This window comes from Phragmites australis, chromosome 9 (assembly GCF_958298935.1).
Source record: "Phragmites australis chromosome 9, lpPhrAust1.1, whole genome shotgun sequence".
NCBI lineage: Eukaryota > Viridiplantae > Streptophyta > Magnoliopsida > Poales > Poaceae > Phragmites > Phragmites australis.
In genome coordinates, this window is record NC_084929.1 from 11285162 (window position 1) to 11309925 (window position 24764).

The window sequence follows — 24764 nt, forward strand, 5'->3', positions numbered from 1 at the left end:
ATAAACTAGAAACTAAGAAACTAGCTGAGAGTAGTTTTTTTAGAAGTAGTATGCTGAGAAGCTAAAAAATTATTATAAAATCTAAAGGCAGATTTTCAGAAAACCAAAAACACAAATTTTCAGTAAAATCAGAAACAAAAGTGTAAACAAACAGACTCTTGCTCAGTCGCTGACACCTTAATGCTAGCTAGAATCCCGAATCCGTGCAATCAAGCTTACAACATTTGACCAGTACGTACTCGACGGAAGTATCTTGTGGCATGCATGGTCCATTTATCACCAAAACTACTTCTATATAATAACATTGTCAATATATTTTTTACTATATATTTTTAAATATAGTATTGGAAATCGTGTCAACATCCTGAAATAACATGTAAAACAAACCGCACTGAATAGGAAGTAAGTGCATGGCTTGATGGCAAAAGAAAAAAGATTAAACTCTTAAAACATGTCAAAAAGCCAAAAAAAAAATCTGAAAATGTCAGAAACTTCTAAAACAAAATTAAAATGACACACGGCCAAAGTACTAAAGAAATCCACGCTTTAAAGAAAATGAGCACCGAGTGGGAGGACGTCCCCTGGGATTTCACTAAGAGGATGCCAAGCTTCGAACCTGGGTGAGCTCAGTGAAATCGTGCTCGACTGGCCATTAGCACGGTGAGAGGTTTGGCAAAAATTGAACACCGAGGGGGAGGATGTCCCCCTATGATTTCATTAAGAGGATGCCACACCTTGAATCCGGGCCGACTCAGTGAGACCGTACTTGACTGACCGTTAGTACCGTAAGAGACTTGGTAAAAATTCCGCACTTTCATCCCTACAGTGTCCGCTTATATCATTATCCTCTCACTTTTTAGAACTGATGCCTACATTACGAATAAAAGCACTGTATTTTGCATGGAAGCCTGCAGATTGTTAGACTTGGTTTATTCGTTAACAATTTTGTTTCTGTTACATTTGTATCGAGGCAATAAGGCACTACCAGAGAACAACATCAAGATGAGATTATTCATTTCTGTTACATTTGTATCTATCCTAATTTGAACTTTGAAGAAAATAAGGCACTACCAGAGAATAACATCAAGGTGGGATAACTCTCTAAAGAAACAATTGCAGGGTCGAACATGTTACCATGGCCATGTCCACAGCCAAAACGAAGCGTGCAGTCTTAATATATGCGTGCTCGCGAAGAACCCCAAATGTCTTTTCTAATGATTTCAATATGTTTACCGTTGATTAACATGTTGTCTACAGTGACATTGTATTCATTCTTATATTGTTACAGCAGGTCGCTGCAAAACTGAACATTGATCGAACATTGATCTGCCACCTTCCCCCCTCCGCCATGCTCCACCTACTTCCTCACCCGCCTCTAGGCACAAATAAGTTGCGCATCTCGCTGCACAGTGTCGGCCACGAAGAAGCGTGACTCGCCATTCTTCTCTCAAATTGTGAGGTAGCACTTGGGAGATCCTGATTCGGTGGAGCGGACCTTGATCCGAGAAGGGATGAACTCATTTTCTTCCTCCCTCCGCTCAGAGAGCACGACTGATGTTATGGTGCTGAGATCACATAGGCTGTCCGTGCTAAGCACTCCTACCACCACCGAGCTCGACAAGGCCATCCGCTGGTGCTACTGAGGTAGTCAAGGCCCTCCTTGCTGGACACAATGGAGAGCTAGAAGGCAGGATGCATGAAGGCACCGCGAGCGGCAGTGGGGAGGCTCTTCAAGAAAGAAGGAGCTCATCAAGTGACATGACGAGGTTGGCCTCGAACATGAGCTCATCAAGTGACATGACGAGGTTGGCCTCAAACATGCCTAATTATAGTGTGGGAGGCTCGATCACGGTGGCCATGGCAAGTCTGCAGCGTCCAAGATTGTTACCATGCAGAGCACCCATTCAGGCAATGAAGGATGAGAGGAGGAAGAAGTTGGTAACATGGGGCCACAAGGGCAAAATGGTCTTTTTACACATATGTCATCCGAAATCTGGTACAAAAGTGGCCTTGAAGGGATAAGCTAGTTTTCAGTGACATATCCGAGATTAGGTGTAATACCCCCAATAATCATGACAAATAAGGCGTTGACCATGAGAGGAGTGTAAAAAATTGACTTTTAGATCTATTGCTCGGATGGACGATTGGAGATCACATATGTATAGATCTGGTTGAGATAATTTTGTTTGACTATCTAGATGTCCCATTTAGACACCTAGTAAATTTATAGCGAGACCAATAAATCTAGACTGTTGGATGGAAAATAAAATAAAATAAATAAATCGCTATGTATCGGGATGGGATTGGTCACCACCCCAACTCCATCAAGAATCACTCGCATGATGCCACCCCTGCCATGTGCCCCTAACCCCAGCCGCCGCCCCCTGTGCCACCTCCGTTGTCACCAGCCGCCATCACAAGTGCGCCACCAGCCGATGAAAGCCCAAGGGAGCAGATGCAAGGTCTATGCAGGAAGAGAAGAAGAAGAAGAAATGGAGAGAGTAAGGATAAAGAAGAAGAAGGGGAAATATTGGAATTTTGTGTTTTCATCGAATTCCTCATCAATTTGAATTGCTCGCTGCAAAGGTGATCTATAATTAGTCTCTAGATGCTTGTAGATGAGTGAGGATGGTAGACTTCATTGACGGAATGCGTGATTGGTTGATTCGTTTGCGTGCAGTAGCTTAATGTGAAATATGAGATTAATTGTCGCCAAATTTGTCCAAAAGATTAAACGAAAATTTTAGGTATTGTCAATGCCTTTCCAATGGCGTTGGACTCATTCACTTTGGTTAGGCGGTTTAGGAGTAATTGATAAAATGGTGTTGTTGTCCAAAAAGCTTCACTTCATGCAATTTTCTGTTCATCAATCTTCTACCTAGTTCAAGGAAGTTCTTGCCCAATGTCATACAAGTAAAGTGGTAGATAATTTTCCATAACCTTCAATAATGCCTTGTGTTAGGAATTTTTGGGCATAGGAGTGTGTGCCTTTTGCTTTTATGTTTTGGTGCTTATTATGTGCTTATACATGTGGTGCCCATTTGGGACGCAGCTAGTTCCTGCCTTCATCGTCGATGAAGACAAGTGAATGTAGTGATTGTGCTACGCTTTAACTAGTTATTTAGTTAGCTCCTTCCTTTTAATTGCAACACTTTCAAATAATCTAATAGACTGAATGTGAGTATGTTACCTTTCTGAAGATTATATGACGCTTGAATCATGAGTGAAGGAAAAGGGATATGTTATTTTCCAGTTGTTCATATTCTTCGTATGCAATTTCATGATATGTGTTGGAAGTTATGCTTTTCTTTTATGCATGAAGCATGTCACATGCATCTCATGCATTGGAAGTTATCTGTCACACGGCATTTGTGACCGTACCGATACAACACCAAGAAAGAATATGGTGCACACCCTTACGTTATCCAAGAAGGAGTAAGGTTAAGGAAGAGCATGACATGTGCATACATATGTACTCATATGGTCGTATTTAATTTAATTGCATCGATGTTTCTTTTCTTCATATTGCAAGGAAGTATTTAGTGTCGTGTTGGATGACAATTGTTATGATGAATCAAAGCTAGCAGGTGATGATGAGCATACGGAATGGGTAGCAACATGTCTTTTGCACATTCACCTCCATCTTTTGATTAGCTATGATGTGATGTCAGCTTGCCAATCTTTAATCGTTTTTGTTGTACGAGTGTAACATCATGGTGATTATATATGTGGAGGATGGGCATATCCTTCTTAGCTAATATGCTTGATACACTGATAGTATGAAGTTTCTTATTTATATATCTATTTGTGATGATATGCCAGTTAAACCTTAAAATATAGAGAATGTGCTGCTAAAATTTTCTTGTTCAGCAAGCTTATAGGTAAGTTTTGTAGCACTACAGGCTTATGGTGGTCTACAGGGTGTTACAGTGGCAACTTTTCAATGGCATATAAAAAATTGACCCTTCTTTTTAACACAACTATATATAAATAAAAGTTTACAACTGAAAATCATATGAATTATCATGTAATTAGAACAAAATATTTTTTATATAATAGTTCAACATTATAAAAATAAGAATGAAAAACATATAAATTTTAAACAGAAATAGCATTCATGTATTTTTGGAATATTTTAATTTTCGTTGATATAGTAGTTCAACATTATAAAAATAAGAATTTTAAAAACACAAAGTTCAATATTTTGAATCTTATACTTCAAATTTTGATTCTTATTTTCAAGATTTGAGTTTATGTTTCATATTCGAATGTTGAAATTTTATTTTTGAATATATTTTTCATTTTTCTTTGCTAATTCAATGCCACGTCATCGTTCACGTGATTGCCTTGGCAAAACCCACTTAGAGAACTACCAAAAGGATTATTTAGATAATATTGAATAGTTCAAGGGGGTTCAATACCTGATTTTATACTTAAGTGAGTTATCTAGATGAACCCTATGGCTTCAGTAGGTAAGTATAGGTATATAATAAAACAAAAAAGTTGATATTTGACCTGATGAGCAATGTTGGCCTGATCTTCCGATAGGTAGCGATAAGTCGGTGGATGGAGAACTCGACGTTGATGATCCAAAGACTTCGACCCGAACAGATCGTCTCTCTTACAATCACTACACACAGCTCCGATGGTTATCAACCGTGTCGCGCAGTTGACCTCGCCAAGAAGGCTCAATCCCTGCAAGTGTACCGAGAACACAAGCAAGAACGTAGAAGATGCAATCTAAAATATTGCGAATAGAATTCAAGCACTCGAAGTTGGGGTTCCACAAACACTTGCGGCGGCCTAGTCGGTCCGGAACAAGAGCAAAAATCTCACAATCTGTGTGTAGATCAATATCTAAGCAAAACCCAACCATAATTAGGGCGGCGGCTACTGTATATAAAAGACTAGGGTCAGCCAAGGACCCCTGGATGCGTACCTAATGGACTCCAACACGTTACACGGCCCAACGGCCCAAAAGATGGTGGCGCAGCACCCTAACAAATTCTGGGAGTCCACTTGTTTCGACGATTCCTGTTGACTTAGAAAGAATTTGGAATGGGACCAGTCCCGTTGGAAAGCTATCTCCTTAGCTTTCCAACCATGTGTAGAACGTCGAAAACGGAGTCCGTATGCGTCCTGGGCGACGATTTTAGTGCGGGCTGTTCCTGGACTCCGAAACGGACTCGAACTTGATTGGACCTCCACCTTGGCTTGGGCGCCCTTGCTGTTCTTCTCCCGTGTTCCTAAGTAACAATACATCATAATTATTCAGTAGCATCCCATCCTTATCAAAATATAAAGGAACACTAAGGAACGAGCTCACCTCATGATTTAGTTGACGTGCACGAGCTCGTGTCAATGGACCTATTGTTGGAGGAATACTCGGTGTGTGTGTATCCGAAAGAGTGATGTCCTCATCATGACCCCTCAACTATAACTATATTACTAAAGGAAAAATTACAAAACCCCACTTGCATGTCAAGGGGTTTTCGTAAATCCATGTTTTTTATGTTTTTAAAATTCCCTTTAACTATGTTGATCATCTACGTGGTACTTGCATAGATCTCCTATGTGGCACACTAGCTCCACCGTATCTTCCGTGCTTGCACCTTTGCAGATTCCTATTGTCACACATAACCTTGAACCCTTCATATCCATACATACTAACATTTGAAGAGGAAGAATCACATGACATGTTATGGGTTCAATGCACTACCATGGGGACATGGAAGATCCATGCAAGTGCCACATAGATGGTCAATGCAGCTAGTAGGGAATCTAAAAGTAAATAAAACTTGTAAGGTTTGAGATTGTAATAAATGACTTGCATATGGGTTTATGAAACACCATAATTTATAAGTGAGTTTTTTACAATTTTCTACCACCTAAGTTTTCACCAACAATTTGGAGGTGATAAGCCCAATTCATTTCTTCCTACATGCCTCGCCACCCATTTCCCCCTCTGTATCCCTATCTCGGGCCTGCAACATAGCAGCGCTATCGACGTACTCCTACATCACGATGCTGCGCCGGGGGATTTTCTTATTGCAGCGGAAAGATTTGCCTCGGATGCAAATGAATCTTGATACTAGTTAATCATAGCACAACTGCAACAACTACTAAAAAACAACATAAATACTGAATAGTAGCAAAAGAACATGTACATGCTTTGCGTCGATCCGTTTTAGGGATGGGTGTGGAGAAATCCATAAACCTATTTTAATTTAATTTAAAATGACTAATTAATTAAATTATACTAACATGGATCTACAGCTATACATCGATGCTCCACGACTATCCTAGTTCTTAGTTGAGATGCGCGAGGAGGGGTTCAATAGGGGAACTGCGTACAAAAATTAAAAGCAGAGCATTAATTCAGGGTATATAGTTCGAGAGAGTTTTTATTGTGCTTGCAGATAATGTGAACTATTCCTCGGTTAAAATATACCCTCCACGATCAAAGGTACAAACTCTAAAGTACTTAACTACTAGCTAAGTGCTTATACGTTATAACAAAAATATAAATATTGGATATGGTAACTGTTAGGAAAATATCTTAGCCCATAGACATTACTAAAAGATTGCCACCAGAAGCTTCTCTAGGCTCTAGATCCAAAGAAGGAGGCCTGGCTTCCAGAGGCCATAGGCCCCACTGGCTATTGTCCCTTAAGACAGGAGAAGAAGCCATCCTCCGGGGGAGGTTGAAGGTCATCTATGTGGACCCCCGATGCCCCGGTCTCACTGGCCTTCCGAAGCCCTAGTCTCCTGGAGCCACAGCCTTTTGTAGCCCTAGCCTCCCGGAGCCCCGGTCTTCGAGAGCCACAGCCTCCCGTAGCCGCAGCGTCCCAAAGCCTCAGACTCCTGGAGCCTGGGTAGGCTCTCCGGAGCCCACAGGAAGGGGCCACCAGACCTTAGAAAAAGATCAACTAGAGCGGGCCCACCAGTCGTCCTCCACCTGTAAAGAGGTGACATACATTTAATGTGGCGCAAGTGGAGGCCATCCTGACATCTTGGCAGTGCGGTGTCGCAACAGGCGACTCAAATAATATCACTCCTTTAGGGCCACTTGCATTGTATCACCATATAGATAATATCTTTTAAGTTAGGGGCAAAGGTATCCCACCTAGACCCGTGTTGTGTGATTCAACCGGCTCTAGGACCATGACGTATTGCAATATTTGTATCGCTGTAAGGGCATACCCGTATATCTATACCTTGGATAGCCCTATAAATACAGACTCTTGACCATCAGGCCAAGGGACAAATCCTTTTTACCATCAACATATTTGGTGTTCCTCCCTCTCTTCTTCTTCTCCAAGCTTGAGCCATTCTTGTGAGCGAGCACTCGCCACACTTGTTTGTGCAAGATATCTTCTTGCACCAATAGTGCGCCGTCTGTGAGGATCTGAACAAAGAAGTACAATGGGAGGTAGGATGCCACCAAGGACCACCAAGGCACTGGCGCAAGCAATTGCTTCCGACGGTGACATCCCTAGCACCTCCGTCGAGCCAATGTCCTCTGAGAGCTTGGTCCCCGGGCAACCTCCTCGCCCCCTGGGTGGAAGGAAGTTCTGGGGGCCACAAGCTTCGATACATGCAGATCACGCCGACACCGGGGGTGCCGACCACAGGCTCTGACACTACCAGAAGAATATCATTGCATCTTGCACAAGGCCAGACGTGGCCACAGTATCGATCACTGACGGACCCTCATAACCTCCTGGGAGGAATACCTCAGGAGGAGGACGGAACGCCTGGCAGGAGGAAAAGCTGGCAATAGGCAACCAAGTGGTTGTGAGGTTGCAGTGGGCCATCGGGCAAGATGCCAGTTCTTATCAAGCCCCACTCGACCCGCAGGGTCACCTCTGGCTCCACTACCAATGGTGCAATTCCCTAGTGACGGGGACTGAGATGCATAAGCAGCCCCACTAGGGCCTCCAAAGGGGTGGGACCTCCACTGGCCTCCCGAAACGGGTTCGACATTTGAGAGGTTGGCTATACCAAAGGAGTATCAGGCTCCAACAATGGGACTCAAGATACTTCAGACTCTCGTGTAGCCTGGACCTTTTAGCTGACAACCTCGGCCAGGGAAGCCAACCCTTTCAGCGCCTTTAGGCTGCGAAGGCAACCTGGCCCTGGCCTTATGGCAGAGGCTCCATTTTTGCAAAGGTACACCCGTCTACTGCCACCTAGTAATAGCTTATCTAGCTAGTTTATATTTATATAGAAAAGTTGGCATACCTAGGAAATAGCTAGCCTAGCTATTAGGAAGTCTCTGCAACAGATAACTAATAGGCAGCAGCAGGGTACTATAAAACCTAGGTCGTGCCTCTACCCAACAATAGGTAGCTTTACTTAATCTCTATTACTATTCAACGGTAAATTATGAAACTTAGCTTAAAAGTTGTACCCTTTCCCAAAAATACCATCCAGCATGCGGTAGGCAAGACCCCACCGGCAGGTCGATGGTGTACACCTCGATGTCGTAGGTACAAAAAACTTAAGTGTAAGGTTATATCTCGGCCCGGCAGTAGGTAGTAGAACTTAAGCCATGCCTTAGTCCGGCATGTGCTAAAGAATAGTCATTCGACCTAGTCACGACTTATACTGCCAATTAGCTAGTTGCCGACAAACGGTAAAGTATCAGACCTAGTTTAGGTTACACCTCTATTCAAACAGTAGATGGTAGAATTTAAAATATATCTCTAGACCTGAAGGCATTGCTACATGTTGGAGTGGTTTGGATCCCACCAGCATATTTTTATGCCGAGATGACATGGCCCCTCCGCATTGCTACATGCCCGGAGAGGAGCAGAACCCTTACGGCATTGCTACATGCCGAAATGGTGTGGACCCCCTTTGGTATATTTTTATGCTGGGGTGACATGGCCTCTCCGACATTGCTATATGCCCGAAAATAAGCAAACAACTTCCGGTATTGCTACATGCCGGAGTGGTGTGGACCCTCTCAGACATATCTTTATGCCAGGGTGACACAGTCTCTCTAGCATTGCTGCATGCCCAGAGAGGAACGTACCCTTTCCGTCATTGCTATATGCCAGAATGGTGTGGATCCCCTCCAGTGTATTTTTACGTCGGGGTGACACTGTCTCTTCGGCATTGCTGCATGCCCAGAGAAGAGCGGGCCCCTTCTGGCATTTCTACATTCCTGAGTGGTGTGGACCCCCTCCATCATATTTTTATACCAGGGTGACACAGCCTCTCCGGCATTGCTACATGCCCAGCGAGGCGTGGTCCCCTTCTAGCGTTACTACATGCCAGAGTGGTGTGGACCACCTCCAGTATATTTTTATGCCGGGGTGACACGGTCTCTCTAGCATTGCTACATGCCCGAAGAGGAGCGGATCCCTTCCGGCATTGCTACATGCCGGAGTGGTGTGGACCCCCTCTTGTATATTTTTATGTTGGGCTTCGGTAAACTGAAGTGGGACTCTGGATGAACTTTCCTCCGGAGACTCGCCATGGCTAGAGGCCTAGGGGGTCGCAGATCACCTCCCTCTACCCCATTGTCGGCTTCACCTCTGGCAAGCGCCGCGGGACTCTCAGCTGCCTTGCCTCTGGAGCCTCGTCGCGGATAAAGGCCAAGTAGATCACGGACCACCTCCCTCGGCCCCATCATCAGCTCCACCTCCGGCAAACACCATGGGACTCCGAGTGGCTTTGCCTCCGGAGCCTCGCCGTGGCTAGAGGGCCAGAGGGTCGTGAACCGCCTCTCTCGACCAGATTTCGGGTGACCTTACCTCGGAGCCTCACCATGACCAGAGGCCCATGGGGTCACGGACCGTCTCTCTCGGCCCCATCGTTGGATTCACCTCCGACAACCGCTACGGAACTCTGGATAGCCTTGTCTCTAAAGCCTCACCGCGGCTAAAGGCCAAGGGGGTCGTGAACCCCTCCCTCGGCCCCATAGTCGGCTTCACCTTTGGCAACCGCCGCAGGACTCCGGGTGGCCTTGCCTCTGGAGCCTCGCTGTTGCTAAAGGTCAATGGGGTCATGAACTACCTCCCTTAACCCGATCGTTGGCTTCACCTTCGGCAACCGCAATGGGATTTCGGGTGGTCTTGCCTCCGGAGCCCCACCACGGCTAAAGGCCAAGGGGGTCATGAACCGCCTCCCTTGGCCCGATTGTTGACTCTACCTCCGGCAACCGTCGTGGGATTCCCGGTGGCCTTGCCTCCGGAGCCTCGCCATGACTAAAGGCTAAGAGGGTCGCCACGACTAAAGGCTAAGGATTCGGGGTGGCCTTGCCTCCGAAGTCTTACCACGACCAGATGCCCAGCAGGTCGCAGACCACCTCCCTCGGCCCCATCGTCAACTTCACCTCTGACAACCATCGTAGGATTCCAGATGGCCTTGCCTCCGAAGCCTCGTCACGGCTAAAGGTCAAGGGGGTCGCAAACCACATCCCTCGGCCCCATCATTGGGTGCACCGCAGGCTACCACCGTGGGACTTCAGGTGGCCTTGCCTTTGGAGCCCCGTCGCACCGAAAGACCAAGGGGGTCGTGACCGCCTCCCTCGGCCCGATCGTTGACTCCACCTCCGACAACTGCCACAGGATTCTGGGTGACCTTGCCTCTAGAGCATCACCATAGCTAAAGGCCAATGGGGTCGCGGACCGTCTCCCTCGGCTCCATCCTCAGCTGCACCACCGACAGCCAACGTGGAACTCTGGGTGGCCTTGTCTCCAGAGCCTCGCTGCTGCTAAAGGTGGTCGCAATGCTTGCCAGCATTCTTCAATCCTTTGTAAGGTTATGGGGCTCGAGACTAACTTCGCTAAGACATCGGTTACTCCTATCCAATGTGATGACATTGATTTGCCTATGATCCTCTCAGATCGATCGGTGGTCCTCTCCAAGTTTCTGATCACTTACCTCGGGTTGCCGCTTACTACTGGTCAACAAAAAGCATTCATCCTTCAACCGATGGTGGATAAGGTTATTAGAAAGATGTCTTCTTGGAAGGGGAAGAACCTGGCGCCCTTGGGCTGCTTGGCCCTTGTGAAAGCTGTGATGATCTCCCAACCCATTCACTTTGTGTTGGCCATCAAAACCCCTATCTCAATATTGCGGCAAGTCGACAAAGCCAGGAGGTAATTCCTTTGGACGGGTTGCAAACCAATTACGGACAGCAAATGCAAGGTGAGCTAGAGAAGGGTTTGTAGGCCAAAAAGGCTTGGTGGCCTCGGTGTCCTCCATCTCGATTTCTTCAGTCGTGCACTCAGGCAACGATGGCTCTGGCAAGAGTGGGCAGCGACCCAGAAAGCCTAGGTTAGTACGCAGACCTTGTGCGACAACACGGATCCTGTGCCACATCAATCTACATTGGGTGTGGCGAGAAAATCTCCTTCTGGCATCCATCTTGGGCTAAGGGGCTCAGGCTAAAAGACTGAGCATCACTATTTTTGCTATCTCCAGAGCTAAGCAATGCTCCCTTCAGGAGGCGATTCTTCAAAGAACATGGATTACTGAAATGGTCACCCTTCAGCACACTTCACAGGACCATATTACGCAATTCATATGGCTTTGGAGCGTCACTAGAGAGGTAAACCTTGAGCTAGGCGTCTCTGATTCCATAACATGGAAATACTCCAACCAGGGGACCTACTCTGCTAGGTCAGCAAACGCCATGATATTCAAGGGATCCATATCTTCAAACTTCACCTAGTTGATCTAGAAGGTGTGGGTGTCGCCCAAGTGCAAATTCTTTGCTTGGTTGTCCGTCCAAAATAAGCTCTAGAATGCGGATCGCCTCACACGTAGGGGATGGCCCTGCAACCCCGTTTGCAGCTTTGAAAGCACTCTAATGAAACTTGACTCCACCTCGTCACGAAGTGCTCCTTCACTAACAAAGTTTGGCAAAGCCTAGGATGAAAACTAAAGCAGTCATGCATCCTCCCTAAACACATAGCCCAGAGCTCCTCGATTCTCTATTGGTGGACTTCTCTAGCTCTCGTTATCCCTTCATCAAGGAAAGCAATAAAATCGCTCATCATGCTAGTCACATGGGAAAGTTGGAAATAACAAAATAGAAGCACCTTGGACCAAAGGGAGAAGCCGCTTTCCAAAATTGTGAAACACATCTCCGACAAGACCGAGATTTGAGCCTTCGCGAGGGCGCACCATTTAGGGTGCTTTCTGACGCGAGATTAGGCCTTTTTTGCTTTATTTTGGTGGTTATTTTGGGCTTGGGTGCTTCCCCGGCTGCATGTACTTGTACTTCTAGTCCATCAGGATCTTTCTCTTTTAATATATAACAGGTAGTTCTCCTATCGGTTAGGTTTAAACAAAGGTTTGTGGAACACTACTAGATTCTAGAATTTTCCAAGGGTTTAAAACCGCCACCAAAATGACAAAACCCACTCAGTAAATGATCCGTGTCAGCCAACCGTCAATCAAAAACCACTCAAACTGATAAGCATTTTTGTGATGGCATTTCCTGGCGGCTACCATAACAAAAATTAGAGTATCGTCAGGTTTACACAGGAATTTTGTCGGTAGTCAGCCTACGGTAGAATACATTTCATTAGCAGTTCCGTGCATTTTCCCGATGGTTCAAAGCTAGCCCGTAATACATATTTCTGTGTTGGTTTAGTGGTACTACCAGGAAAATCCTTTTTCCCCCAACAAATATCAACCCCAAGGAAATGAGTTTAACCGACAGGAAAAGGTTGCAAACAACATTGTTCCAGCTGCATCACCCAAAATTAGGACCTAAATTCTCCCAAAAACGCTTCAGCTCCAATTTCTCCCTAAAAAACGTTTTTATAGTGAATCAGAATCACTTTGTGTTTGACTAATTTGATAAATTCTGATTCTTGAGAAAGGATGGCTGTTGTAAATAAAAAAGAAGTAATTCAAAAACAAAACAACCCTAATTTTGTCTGTTTCTCCCTTGCAATGTAAAAAAAAAAACATTTTTCCCATTTCAAATTCAAGCCACTTACCAAAAGCACCGTTTGATAGAAATTCCACCAATTTTGGCTAGAATCTAAAACGTTCCTCGCATCCAAACGGGGCCTTAATTGCACCATTTGCACATGCATATCAAAATAAAACACACATTCATCACACAATTTGCACCATTCACACATGCATACACCATTCTCACAATTATAGTACAACAATGCATCTCAACATTAGTAAGTTCATTGCATCTCACAAGCCCCGATGTCATGCCATCTCGACTAAGCTGCTGCTAAAATAGTGAAATGGCATTGCTGAATGAGAAGCCATGCTTCCGGGATACAAGAGTCAAATTCATCCTCCTGATGAGCTCGTTGGTGGTGTTCTCACTGTTTCTGGCATCACCAACCTCCATGCAGTGGTTCCTCTTCTTCAGGCCACCAAGCAGCACCTTCAGCTTGAAAGGCTAGTGAATGTTGTTGGCTTCCTTGAATTGCGGCGCTACAGTCATGATCCCCAATGGACAGTACAGAAACAGTTAGGATTCACATTGAAATGATAAATATGTCATCACAATCAAGTTCTAGATGGCAAACCTTTACAATGACATTATTGTTGCTCAAAGGAATCCTTCGCTTGTTGAGTTTCCTTCAAACCCTTCTGTAGATCAGTTCCAACACTCTTCAGATTTGGATGCCTGAAGATATCAAGAATTATTGATCAGAATTATATCATGTGCACAACAAAATAACTTGAATCAACCAAAATCACTTGTACAGCTAGTTCAATTTTTCTCAACATTTGCTTAGGACAAAGCAAATAAATCTTAGTTGCGCATACTTTACCGAACAAATCATGATAGCACAAGGATGTAGAGACCATACCAATATTGTATTACTGATACTATATAAGGATGGCAATCCTGCTCGTGGGTTCAGGTACATGTGGGTATCACGCCCGATGGGCCCAGGTGTGAGTATGTTTTTACCCAGGGGCATGGTGGGTTTAGTACCGACGGGAGGGTCAGAGGTGGGTCTGTAATTCCGCCGGCGGGTACCCACATGTAGACTCGAATTAGAAGTAAACGCATGCTACGGCCCAATTTTGCATTCCTAGTCTAATAGACCAACATCCCTAACCCACATAAACTGTGAAAGCCCTAAGTCATTTAGGTCCAACTTCACTCTCCAATTGCCTATCCATTCCTGTAATCTTGTGGCAGCCACCGCATCCACCAGGTGCAACCGCACGAGGATGAGTCGGCTTGCAGCGAAGGCATAACCGCACGAGGCCGAGGGGCGAGGTGGTTACTAGCGAGGCCGTGACCAAGCAAGGCCGAGGCAGCTTGTGGCTACCGGTGCGAGCAAACGGCGAGACAGCAACCCAGGGCGTGGGGATGAGGCCTGTGAGGTGAGGCCTCGAACAATGTGGCCGACAACCAACCAAGACATGTGACGCCAGTTTCTCTTCTCAAGTCTCCACTGTTCTGTTCCTTCTCTGTTAGCTACTGACGTGCCAATCTATGTCTAGGAAGAGGGGATGCCATCATGCTGATCTGTGACTAGCTTAGCTATTGATTGGTGATGAATTAGTGATTGTAGCTAATGAGTAGTGATAGGAGGGATCATCACAAACATCTCAATCATTATATGTGCATACTGATTTTGTAATTCATTTCTAATCTATCACTACTCATTAGCTACAAATCTACAATCACTAATTCATCACCAATCAATAGCTAAGATAGTCACAGATCAAAAGGGATTTTTTTCTGCATGGAAAAAACCTTCTGGCAATGCACTTACTTTGATTTAATAAAAAATGGCGCACAAAGCAGAAAAGAGACTGCAGAAATAGACAGATCATACATGTGCATAAGTGTTGTCAACTTCTCATTCCTGGTGCCTGCAGAACTATTAGGGCATATATTTGCCTCGTTGTTTTTACCCAAAACATCAATTCTTCACTAATTTCACATGATAATCCCAAAACCAAACAGCAATAATTTATAACAGGGCCTAAACCAGAATTGTTTGACACAATAATTGGGAGATCAATTGTGCTTGCATGTAGTTTTTGTAGAGCGTGCAGGGGAACACCCCCACTGATTTCCATTAATATAAACCAGCTACAAGTTCTAGATTCAATCTTGGTATAGTAAAGAGAGAACAATATGGTTAATGGCTATACAGTAGTGCATACCTTATCCAAATTTGGACCCAGCTAGTACCATCAGAAGTAGATCCATTGTTAAACATACGCACTAGTTGAGCAAAAACACACAAAAGTACTAGTTCAATCGAGATGCATAGTTCCACCGATACTTGGTGAACACAAATCACGGGTATGTAACCCACGAATGTTACCAAAGCAAACCTCTAAATTCTGAAATAATCCACTGTGAAGTGGCAAAAAATGGGAAGTCCAAATCTTACCACAAGAGTATCGGAGATGGGGGCAGACGGAGATGTGCGCATCTCGTCGTAGAGGGAGGCAGACGGGCTATGCGTTGGACGAGAGGCTCAGTGGTTGGGGTGGAGGCGAGCCGCGTTGAAGGTCACCGATGTATGGAGCGGTGCGTCCTCGGCCCTCGAATCCGATCTTTCTTGCTGCACAGACGAATGGATGCTCGACTCTTCAGATACGGGCGGACGTATGATAGGGGCGGAGGAGATGGTGGCGCGGCGGGGATTTGGAGCGGAAGGTGGAGGCGGGGGTTGGGGGCGGGCGAGTGCGCGGACGGACGGAGGGTGGACCGGTGGGTGAGGGCGTGAGGCGACCGGGTCGCCCAGAGAAGAACGAAAGCTTGGGTTCCCGTCGTTTTTTTATTTTTTTTATTTTGGAGAGGGGGCTCGCGGCCTCGCGGCTCGTGGGGTGAGGTGACTTACTCCACCGTGAGACGTTGGATCTCAGACGGACGGACATGATTCTATGCTACGATGTGGGCTGGCGCTTGCGGGAAATTGTGTGGTCGTGTCTCCGCTCGTGGAGACGAGCGAGGCTCACGTGGGTAATTAATTTTCATGGGAATGCGGACTCCAAGTCTAACAAAAATCATAGTTTCTATATGCATATTAACGGTTTGAGTAGGGAGATTAGTATGCTGATTAGTTATTGCTATCGGAGACTAAGTTTATCTCCAGTAACTACTTAAATTTTTATTCTAAAAACATTATTACAGTATCCGCTATCATTATTACAGTATCTCTTATTTTTTCATCTCTAACGGCTACCTATTTCCTACCTTCTACTATTTTTCCCTCCTCCGAACCCACTCACAGCCCTGTAGCACCGGTAGGGATCTATAAATTTCAGTGCTACTGTACTTTTGTGGGTACTGTAGTAATGGATACCTCTACTCCACTGCTGGAGCTGATCTAAAACTCTTATATGAATACTTCATAAATCTCTTTAATTAAGGGTCTATTTAAGTATCATTGAACTGTACATGCCCCTTAGGGACACCACCACTAAAATTATATATTTTTTCTTGGCGGTTTGCATTTGCGAAAAAAAAATTCTAGAATCTGGTAGTGAACCAGTGGGGCTGAATTGGATTTTTATTTTTGACCCTGTCTTTTTAGCTCCAGCATGAATTTGGAAAGTGAAAATTCAGTTGTTTCTAAAGCTCAAATAGAGGATTGCTTCATATTTTAGACTGAAAAAAGAAAAAGACAATTCGTCCAACTCCTCATTGAACCCTCTTGTCCCCAACTTGTCTATGATTCTCCTCCATCGTCGAACACTCCCCATCACAACCGAGCACTCCCCTCCGTCGCTAAATGCCCCCTGCCAATATCGAGCATTTTCATGCCACCACATATGCCTTCTCTTTCTCCTCCCCTATCGCACATGGTCATTCTAAGCTTCTGTTTGCCTTGCCACCTCACCATTGGCCTCCTCCACGAACAGTCACAATTAGACTTCATGCACACGTTGTCGGACCTCCATTCTGACTGATCCACATGTCGCATGTGCTCGGTATCTCGCTAGGGTTCTATGGTTCAATTTCATTTGTATTTCCTCCATATGCACTTTTGATTCAAGCTTTTTAGACATAGATGATTCCTAAGTGCTACGGTTCACGAGATTTTCATTGCAATGTTAGATGTTTCTATTGTGTACTATTGGTAGGTGTTTCTCCATAAGATAAAGTTCTTTGTTGTGATCGAGCAACAATTAGGCAATTTTTGCATTAGAACGATGCGCAGGATTAGCCTCCGACTTGCGACATGTGAAGGTGGAGGAGGACTAGCCATGCTCATATGTTGCACGCTCTTGATCCGACGTGAAGACTAATTGGTTCAGTAGTAGCTGGTCTCTAATATGGTAGGCTAGGTTGTGTAGTTCTGTAGTAGTTGGTTCGTATTTTTAGCAGTAATTGATTTATGGGAAAATCTAAAATTAGATAAAAATAGACAATATGTTATTGTATTTACAATTTTAACATTCGTATTCGGCACATCATTTACCGAAAACAGAATTTCGGTACACCGTATGTCGGAAAACCGCGAACCCGGTCATATTCGGCACACAGTGTGCCGAATATGGGCTTTGCACGCCATCGGAGACCACACGGTAGGCAAAGTCCATATTCGACGCACCATGTGCCGAATATAACACTGTAGCCTATATCAGCACACTACAATGCCGTATTCGGCACACAGTGTGCTGAATATGGGTTTTCAATCCATTTTCGGTAAATGATGCGTCGAATACTAATGCTAAATTTGTAATACGATAATATATTATCTATTTCGATAAATACATATATATATATATATATATATATATTATCTAATTTTGGATTTTTACCCTGATTCAGTGGTTCAGTAGTAGCAGCAGCTTAGTAGTTGGTTCAATAATTGATTAATAGCTTAGTGAAGGACTGAAGGTCCCATACCCAAAGCTTGGTGTGATGTGCAGGCTAGCTGTGCCATGACCCATTTAGTTTAGCTTCTCATACACGACACTGTTGTGACAAAAAGGAAGAGAAGGTTATGACTGTGTTGTTGTTCTTTTTTTTCTGAGGAGTGTTATTGCTGTTTGTAAAGCTATATTTCAGATTAATGCTATTCTAATTTCGCATCATGTAGACCCCTTTTTATTTTAAAAAATGGTACAAGAAATTGTTGTCAGTTTAACATCAACCTTGGTACCTTTCATTGCTAAATTCGGGGTTACATTGAATTTTTTTTTTATGTTGAGTTGACCTTTCTTTGTTGTCAGAATAAAGCTCATATATGTCAAGTTGGATTTCAAGTGTGCTGCTTTCTGAAATCTAAGATTTCCGATGCTGGCTGAATGAATGATGCTTCTCTTCGTGCAACAACTTTGACCAATTTTAGTGACGCACAGGTATTCCATGTTTATACTGAATTGTAACAGAATTTTCTGGCTTTGTTTCTAGTAATGCATCATGCATATCTCACATTTCAAATTGCCTTGTTTGTTTCAGTTGGAAACCCATGCATAGAGTCAATTATAGAGTGTAGACAGCTACAGGCGATGGATCTGACACCCAATAATGGTTACTCTTTTTCAACTCCTACTGTGGTTATGATTTATTACCTCCAAACTTTGAGTAGACATGCTTCTACTACCACCTTGTACAACTATACGTTTTTTTGCTGCTTTTGTTGCTTATATTCTTGTGATAATGTGACCACCTTGTTCCATTATTCTCGTTCTTCTTCACCCATTATTTTGAGTAAATTCTGTTGATTCTACCATCATGTAAGCTCGAATTCGGTAAAATAAAGTAGATAATATTCACAGCTTTGAAATTCATTATGATACGTCTTCACTTGCATACAAAATACTATTTATTTTGTGCTGATTTATAATTATTGTGTTTACCCAGGGAAAGGCTTGCTATTGTAACTGAAAAGAGGCTTGAATGCAGTTTTATTCAATGGAAGGTGGAGAACTTAAGGAGTGCTCTTGGATGTTTTTGCAATACTAAAGATGGCATTAGCGGTGATAAAGTTATGAGGTCAGCTGAAGAGCAATTAGATGAGAAATTAGTGTTGCATCATCCGCAAGCAAGCAGAACATTACTGGTGTATCTGTGTATGACAGAGATAACAATATTTTGTTTAATTCAGCTCTGGAAGCTCATGTATATATTGCATTGATGGTGTGATTCCGTATTTAATCATCCAAACATCATTTTAATCTGATTCCAGGAAAGAGATTCAATTTGTATCCAAACAAGAAAATTAGAATTGAATCGGATTTTGTCTAATTCAATTCCTTTAGGAATTAGAATTAGAATCTAATTACTAGATTCAAATTCATTTCCTTGGATCCAAACGAGGCCTTAAATAACTTTTTTAGAAAGTTATGCTTTTTTAAGGAAAAAAGGTTGCAAAATATACAGATACGAAAATAAAATTTCCTTTGGAACTTAAAAAAACGAAGACTTCATTTCGGTAACTTATATGTTGAAATGGGCATAATCATACTGACTCTTATTGGTCTTAAGTTATTCTAGAACCGTCTGTATAAAAAGGAAAAGTACAAACGGTTCTAAACTAGAATCATATGTACTGTTAGTATAGATGGTTGTAATTTGTAACTATATGTCGTGTAGTGTCCCGCTTTGTTGCAACTGCTCATTGCTATTTTCTCAGATAATTCTGGTTTAGAGCCATCTGTAATACCTTTTGTACAGACGGCTTTATAAATCCATTTGTATAGGAGCGTCCTACTAAATAGATTTTATAGTAGTATTCTCAACTCTTCTATAAATAAGTATCATGGTAGAATTTAATGCAATTTTTTATCTTTTCTTCCACCTGAATGGATGCTAACGCTCTGATGTATAAATGATACATATGTTATATATGGTGATCACTGGAGGGGCATGACTTCCTCGGTCACAAAATTATTGAAACTATTTAGGGCTTCTTTGGAACGCGAGATTTTTGAAATGCAAGAACAGGAAAAACCGTTGGATTGAAGTGCCTAGTCACTTAGAATCCTGCTGGAATTTCAGAATGTGGGAAAGTCTGAAAAGTAATGTTTAGATGCAACACTGAAAAATTGCAGGAAACCTAAGGCACTGAAAGAAAACCATAAGATTGGACCTTATGGTTAGTTTCCTCCAAAATTCCTTAGGCACATTCGATAGGAATTTTAAAGGATTTGTTGGATAGCATTCCTTTATTCCAAAAACCCTTGTATGAAATTTTCATATAGATATTGAATCCTTCAAAATTCCTACATCATTTCTTCATTCCGAAGGGCCCTTATGTTTGTAATCGTGGAGATTATCTTAAAACTTGAATGGAAAATTGATCATTTGCCACTTCAAATAACCTTACTTTTTTTTTCTTATTTACTTTTGTCTCCTGGCCTCCCTTCTTCTCTCCTTTTTCTTCTTTTTTCTCCTCATCTTGTTCATGCACTATAGATGACCACTATCTTTAGCTGTTGCCTCACGCGGAACACTTCTTTTGCTATTGTCGTCTACTCTCGCACACTACCATTATATATCTAGTAACAGTGAAATGACTCTACAGGTCTAAAGTATACGTAGCCATGGTTGCCATCACGAGGCAGCCGAAAAATGGAAAACCTATCTAGGGGGTGGTTTCATGTCATTTGTCATTTTGTGGGTAGGGGAAGCCAACATGCTGCCAGAGTGGAGCAACCAATGCTGATGGTTGGAACAAAGGAATAGGAAGAGGAGGAAGAAGATATATATCGGTACTGGATGCAAATTTTTTCAAAGGGTTTGTAAATGACATTCTTCGCAGCAACATCCAGAGAAAATTATATTTCATGATGTATAAATATCACTTTGTCCAATGAAATGGAGAGTAGGGCCAAGATGGAATACGTTATTCTCGGAGATAAAATCATAGAACTTGTATCTTTGTAAAATATCGATATAATTTTCCTTCATTATTATTGTAATCAGAAAAAAAAACTTCCATTTTTTCTCGAAGGTAGAATTATAAAACTAGTAGTTTTTTAAATGTCAATAGACATTATCGTCACTATCCCTTTCACCAGAAAAAATCTATTTTTTAGGTTTTCTTTCACTACTACTCTACTGTTTAGTAGTAGTAGTACTAGTACTGTATTACACTAACCAAAGTGGAGGCGTGGAGCAATCCAACTCGACCCAGGGAAGCTTCACCTCAAAACACTCTGCCACTCCCACTCTCTCCCCCAACATAAACAGCCACTCCTCACCTCAGTCCTCACCTCTCCCCACCCTCCGGTTCATGTCCTGCTGCTCCACATGTCGCTCCCACTCGAGCTCGACTACATAGGCCTCTCGCCGCCGCCGGCAGCCGCCGCCGCCGGTGCCACCGAAGACCTGAAGGGCACCGAGCTCCGTCTCGGTCTACCGGGGTCCGAGTCGCCGGATCGCCGCGTCCCGGCCGCCGCCGCCGCTGCGACCATCCTGGACCTGCTCCCAGCCAAGGGCGCCAAGCGCGGCTTCTCCGACGAGGCGCCTCCGCCGCCGCCGGCTGCCGCTGCCGAGAAGGGCAAGAAGGTGCCGGAGGAGGAAGATGACGACAAGAAGGTGGCAGCGGCCCCGCAGCCGGCCGCAAAGTAGGTGGATTGTGGAAGTGGATCTTAGGATTTTGCTGCCTCAAGAATAAAGAGGAAATCTTGGGCTTTGCGAGGGCGTTCTTCTGACGGTTTTCCTTTGTTCTTGGAACTCGGGCTGTTAGTGGTTTGCAAATTGTATTTTTTTTTGTTTCGGAGAATTTTGCAAGTTATTGGGGATTTGGGGGTAATCTTGCTGGGTTTTGGAGTTTCTAGGACATTTTCCGGTTCTGTAACAATTTTTTTCCTTGGGATGTCAATTTCTGTGGAAATTTTGTGTTTTATATGGAAATAAAAGGGTAGAGATTGAGAAAAGACGAGCGGAATTATATGTCATGGGGTTCTCTCTTGGCTTCATAGTTTCAATTTATTCTGCGCCTTCTTTTGGTGAGAATTCGGCGTGTCTTGGGTTGTAGAGGAGGGAAAATAAAGTTGCAGCTTTGTGATGCTCTTTTAAATTTCCACTTTTCCCCAAAATTTCTACTTTACAAAATGCCCCTTTTGTATTTCCTACTTTTCTTGTCTGCTCAAGTTATTCCCATCCTTTGTCTGCTTTTCTTGTTTTGTTTTTGCTGTATTTTCTTCACAACATTTCGATCTGGCATTACCTTGCTCAAATTCTTTTTGTTGCTCTTCAAATTTGTTCCTTTATTCGCACGCTAGTAGAGCACCTCGTGATCTACCTCTTCCTTGCGTGGTTGTAAAATTATTGAGCATCCGGTGTGCTGTGCAGGGCTCAGGTGGTGGGATGGCCACCAATCCGCAGCTACCGCAAGAACACGATGGCGACCAACCAGCTGAAGGGCGGCAAGGAGGATGCTGAGGCCAAGCAGGGCCAGGGGTTCCTCTACGTCAAGGTCAGAATGGATGGCGCGCCGTACCTGAGGAAGGTTGACCTCACGACTTACAAGAATTACAAGGACCTCTCGACTGCACTTGAGAAAATGTTCAGTGGCTTCAGTATTGGTGAGATATCTCGGGCTACTCTCTGCTTTTATGAGGGCGTGTTCAGTATGTAATTTTATTTCATTTTGATGTGGATGGTGTTAGAAGTACATCATGGAAGCATTTGAAAAACATCATACTTGATTCGAAGGCAAAGCAATAACTTCAGCTTACTGTCGTTTTGAGTAGTTTTAGGATTACAAACAATTCAGTGCGCCTTCTTTTGTTTTGTGTATTTTGGTGAATTTTTTATTCCTTGCTAAAAATTACATTTCTGATTGTCTGATTATTGCATCTGTATTAAGTCTTTCTTAGAAAGGTATTATTTCTTGTAAGGCAGAATAAAATTTGGCTCCATTTATTTGTATATTCTAGAATATCTTCTAGTACCAAGTATTGGTCCACAAAGCTACTGATATGAGATTGATATCTCTTCTATATTTCTGAAATTGGGAGATCATATGATCTAGTATGTGTGTATATATATATATATATATATATCGTTGGTGTTAATCAGTTTTGTAGAATGATGAAGTGAGAATAAGGTCCAAGTCTTTTAAGTAGAAACCTTAGTACAAGAAGAGGTTCTTCTGTTCTTTTATTTGGTCTTACAGGTTAGTGGTGTAATGCCATATCAGGCAAGGATGGCTTTTCTGAGGACCGCAAGGACGGTGAATATGTTCTGACTTATGAAGACAAGGATGGAGATTGGATGCTTGTGGGCGACGTGCCATGGGAGTAAGTACACCGATCTTACCAAGCTAGAATAAGGGCAACACAAATGTGAAAAAAAACACTGATCTGATTTTGTGACTCATGTTTCTCGATGGAATATAAATTTAGCATCACATTTTCTTCAACTACAATTGCAGGATGTTCGCTGAATCTTGTCGTAGGCTCAGGATCATGAAAGGTTCAGATGCAATTGGACTTTGTAAGTTCGTACTCCTATTCTGTTTAGTGTAGTGCTTGGCTAATCCCAAATTGTCTTGGGCTAATCTCACAGTCTTAAGGTAGTATTTGGTTGGGTGGAGTGGGATGGTCCTGGATGTGATGATTCAAGTAGGTTATTTGGTTGGTTGAACAGGATGATACATGATTTTGTTAGAGTAGAGCCAGTCTTCCGTTTTTAGTATAGGTGTTTTCATGGTTAAGTAATTTTACCCTATAAAGTGCCTCTTAAATTGCACTAGTAGAATAAGGCATTTTAGTGTAGCACTTACATTTGTCATGATACAATATTAGTTTTCATGAGTTCCTTCCAAAGGCGACATTATAAAACTGAAGTATTCATGGTCCAGCTGTGATAGTTTTCTTGGGTAATCCATATGCAATTTCTTGTACCTAAAATATAGGTTAATAAAATAAGCAGCATGGGATAAAACCAACATGATTGTTGAATTTAACAAGAAAAATATAATTATAGTTGAAATCACGTGAATGTAAATAACTACTACAAAACAGTTAAATAGAAATTTTAAGATTCTCAAAGAAAATTTTAAAATATGCTCCTGCAACAATGAAAGATGGTTAGCTTCCAGATTAGTCCCGCATCAGCATTGCAACCCGGTATGTCATTTTCAGTGTGGAACTGTGGATTGCACATGATGGTTGGGAAATGCATCTGTAGAGTATAATCTAGCCATTAAATTAATTGTTAAATGACAAAATTTGAAATTTTGAGTCATAGTTGGTACTTGTTAGTTATTAAAAGATGCTCTAATTTGATAGCTTCTCCCTTTTTGTTTCTCCCCAGAGTTAAACTTACGTTTGCATTTTTATTTTGACTTACCTTAGTAATTTGTGTCTCTTGCTATCCTTATTTTTTTGCAGCTCCAAGGGCAGCTGATAAGTCCAAGAACCGCAACTAGTATGGTTGCTTCCTACAGTCCAAATCAAGAGGGAAATCCAATGACTGTAGGGCTCTTTCTGAAAACCAAAATGTCTTAACAGTTTTAAGACAAATTCTGCCTTATGGTCTGTACTACGCGGTTTCCTGTTACGCAAGTAAAGAGCTTTGTGTCTCATTATGTTAGCTTTGCAAAATCTTCTACGGAAACTCTATTCAATTATGGTCAAGTCTTTGTACGTGTGTTATTCCTATTCGTGTAAATGGTTTCGTACACTGTGTGCTACTATGATTGAGCACTTCTATCCACTTTGCATAACTGTGCCCATGAACTGTTTGTTCCTATATATAAATGTTCAATGAAGCTTGCAAATGTATTGTCCATCAGTGTTCATGTTGCGTTTCATTCATCTTAATTATTTTTAAGTCTGATGAAGCAGCTTGTTCTGAAACACTGATACTCTACAGTAATTTC

The 24764-nt window shown here is 42.9% G+C and overlaps 1 protein-coding gene and 1 long non-coding RNA gene across 2 annotated transcripts; one reads left to right on the forward strand and one right to left on the reverse strand.

Annotated features, from left to right (window-relative positions):
- Positions 1-13062: 13062 nt before the first annotated feature.
- LOC133928638 (uncharacterized) lies at positions 13063-15729 on the reverse strand. The gene is made up of 3 exons (XR_009911464.1): positions 15363-15729; positions 13524-13624; positions 13063-13428 (listed from the first exon to the last, which is right to left on the reverse strand). It is a non-coding gene; the product is annotated as an uncharacterized LOC133928638 (long non-coding RNA).
- Positions 15730-21021: 5292 nt separating this feature from the next.
- On the forward strand, positions 21022-24671 carry LOC133928639 (auxin-responsive protein IAA17-like). Its single transcript, XM_062375057.1, has 5 exons — positions 21022-21498; positions 22229-22461; positions 23079-23178; positions 23313-23374; positions 24274-24671. Exons 1-5 carry the CDS (start codon positions 21182-21184, stop codon positions 24309-24311), a joined length of 750 nt encoding a protein of 249 aa, XP_062231041.1. The 5' UTR covers positions 21022-21181; the 3' UTR covers positions 24312-24671.
- Positions 24672-24764: the final 93 nt, after the last annotated feature.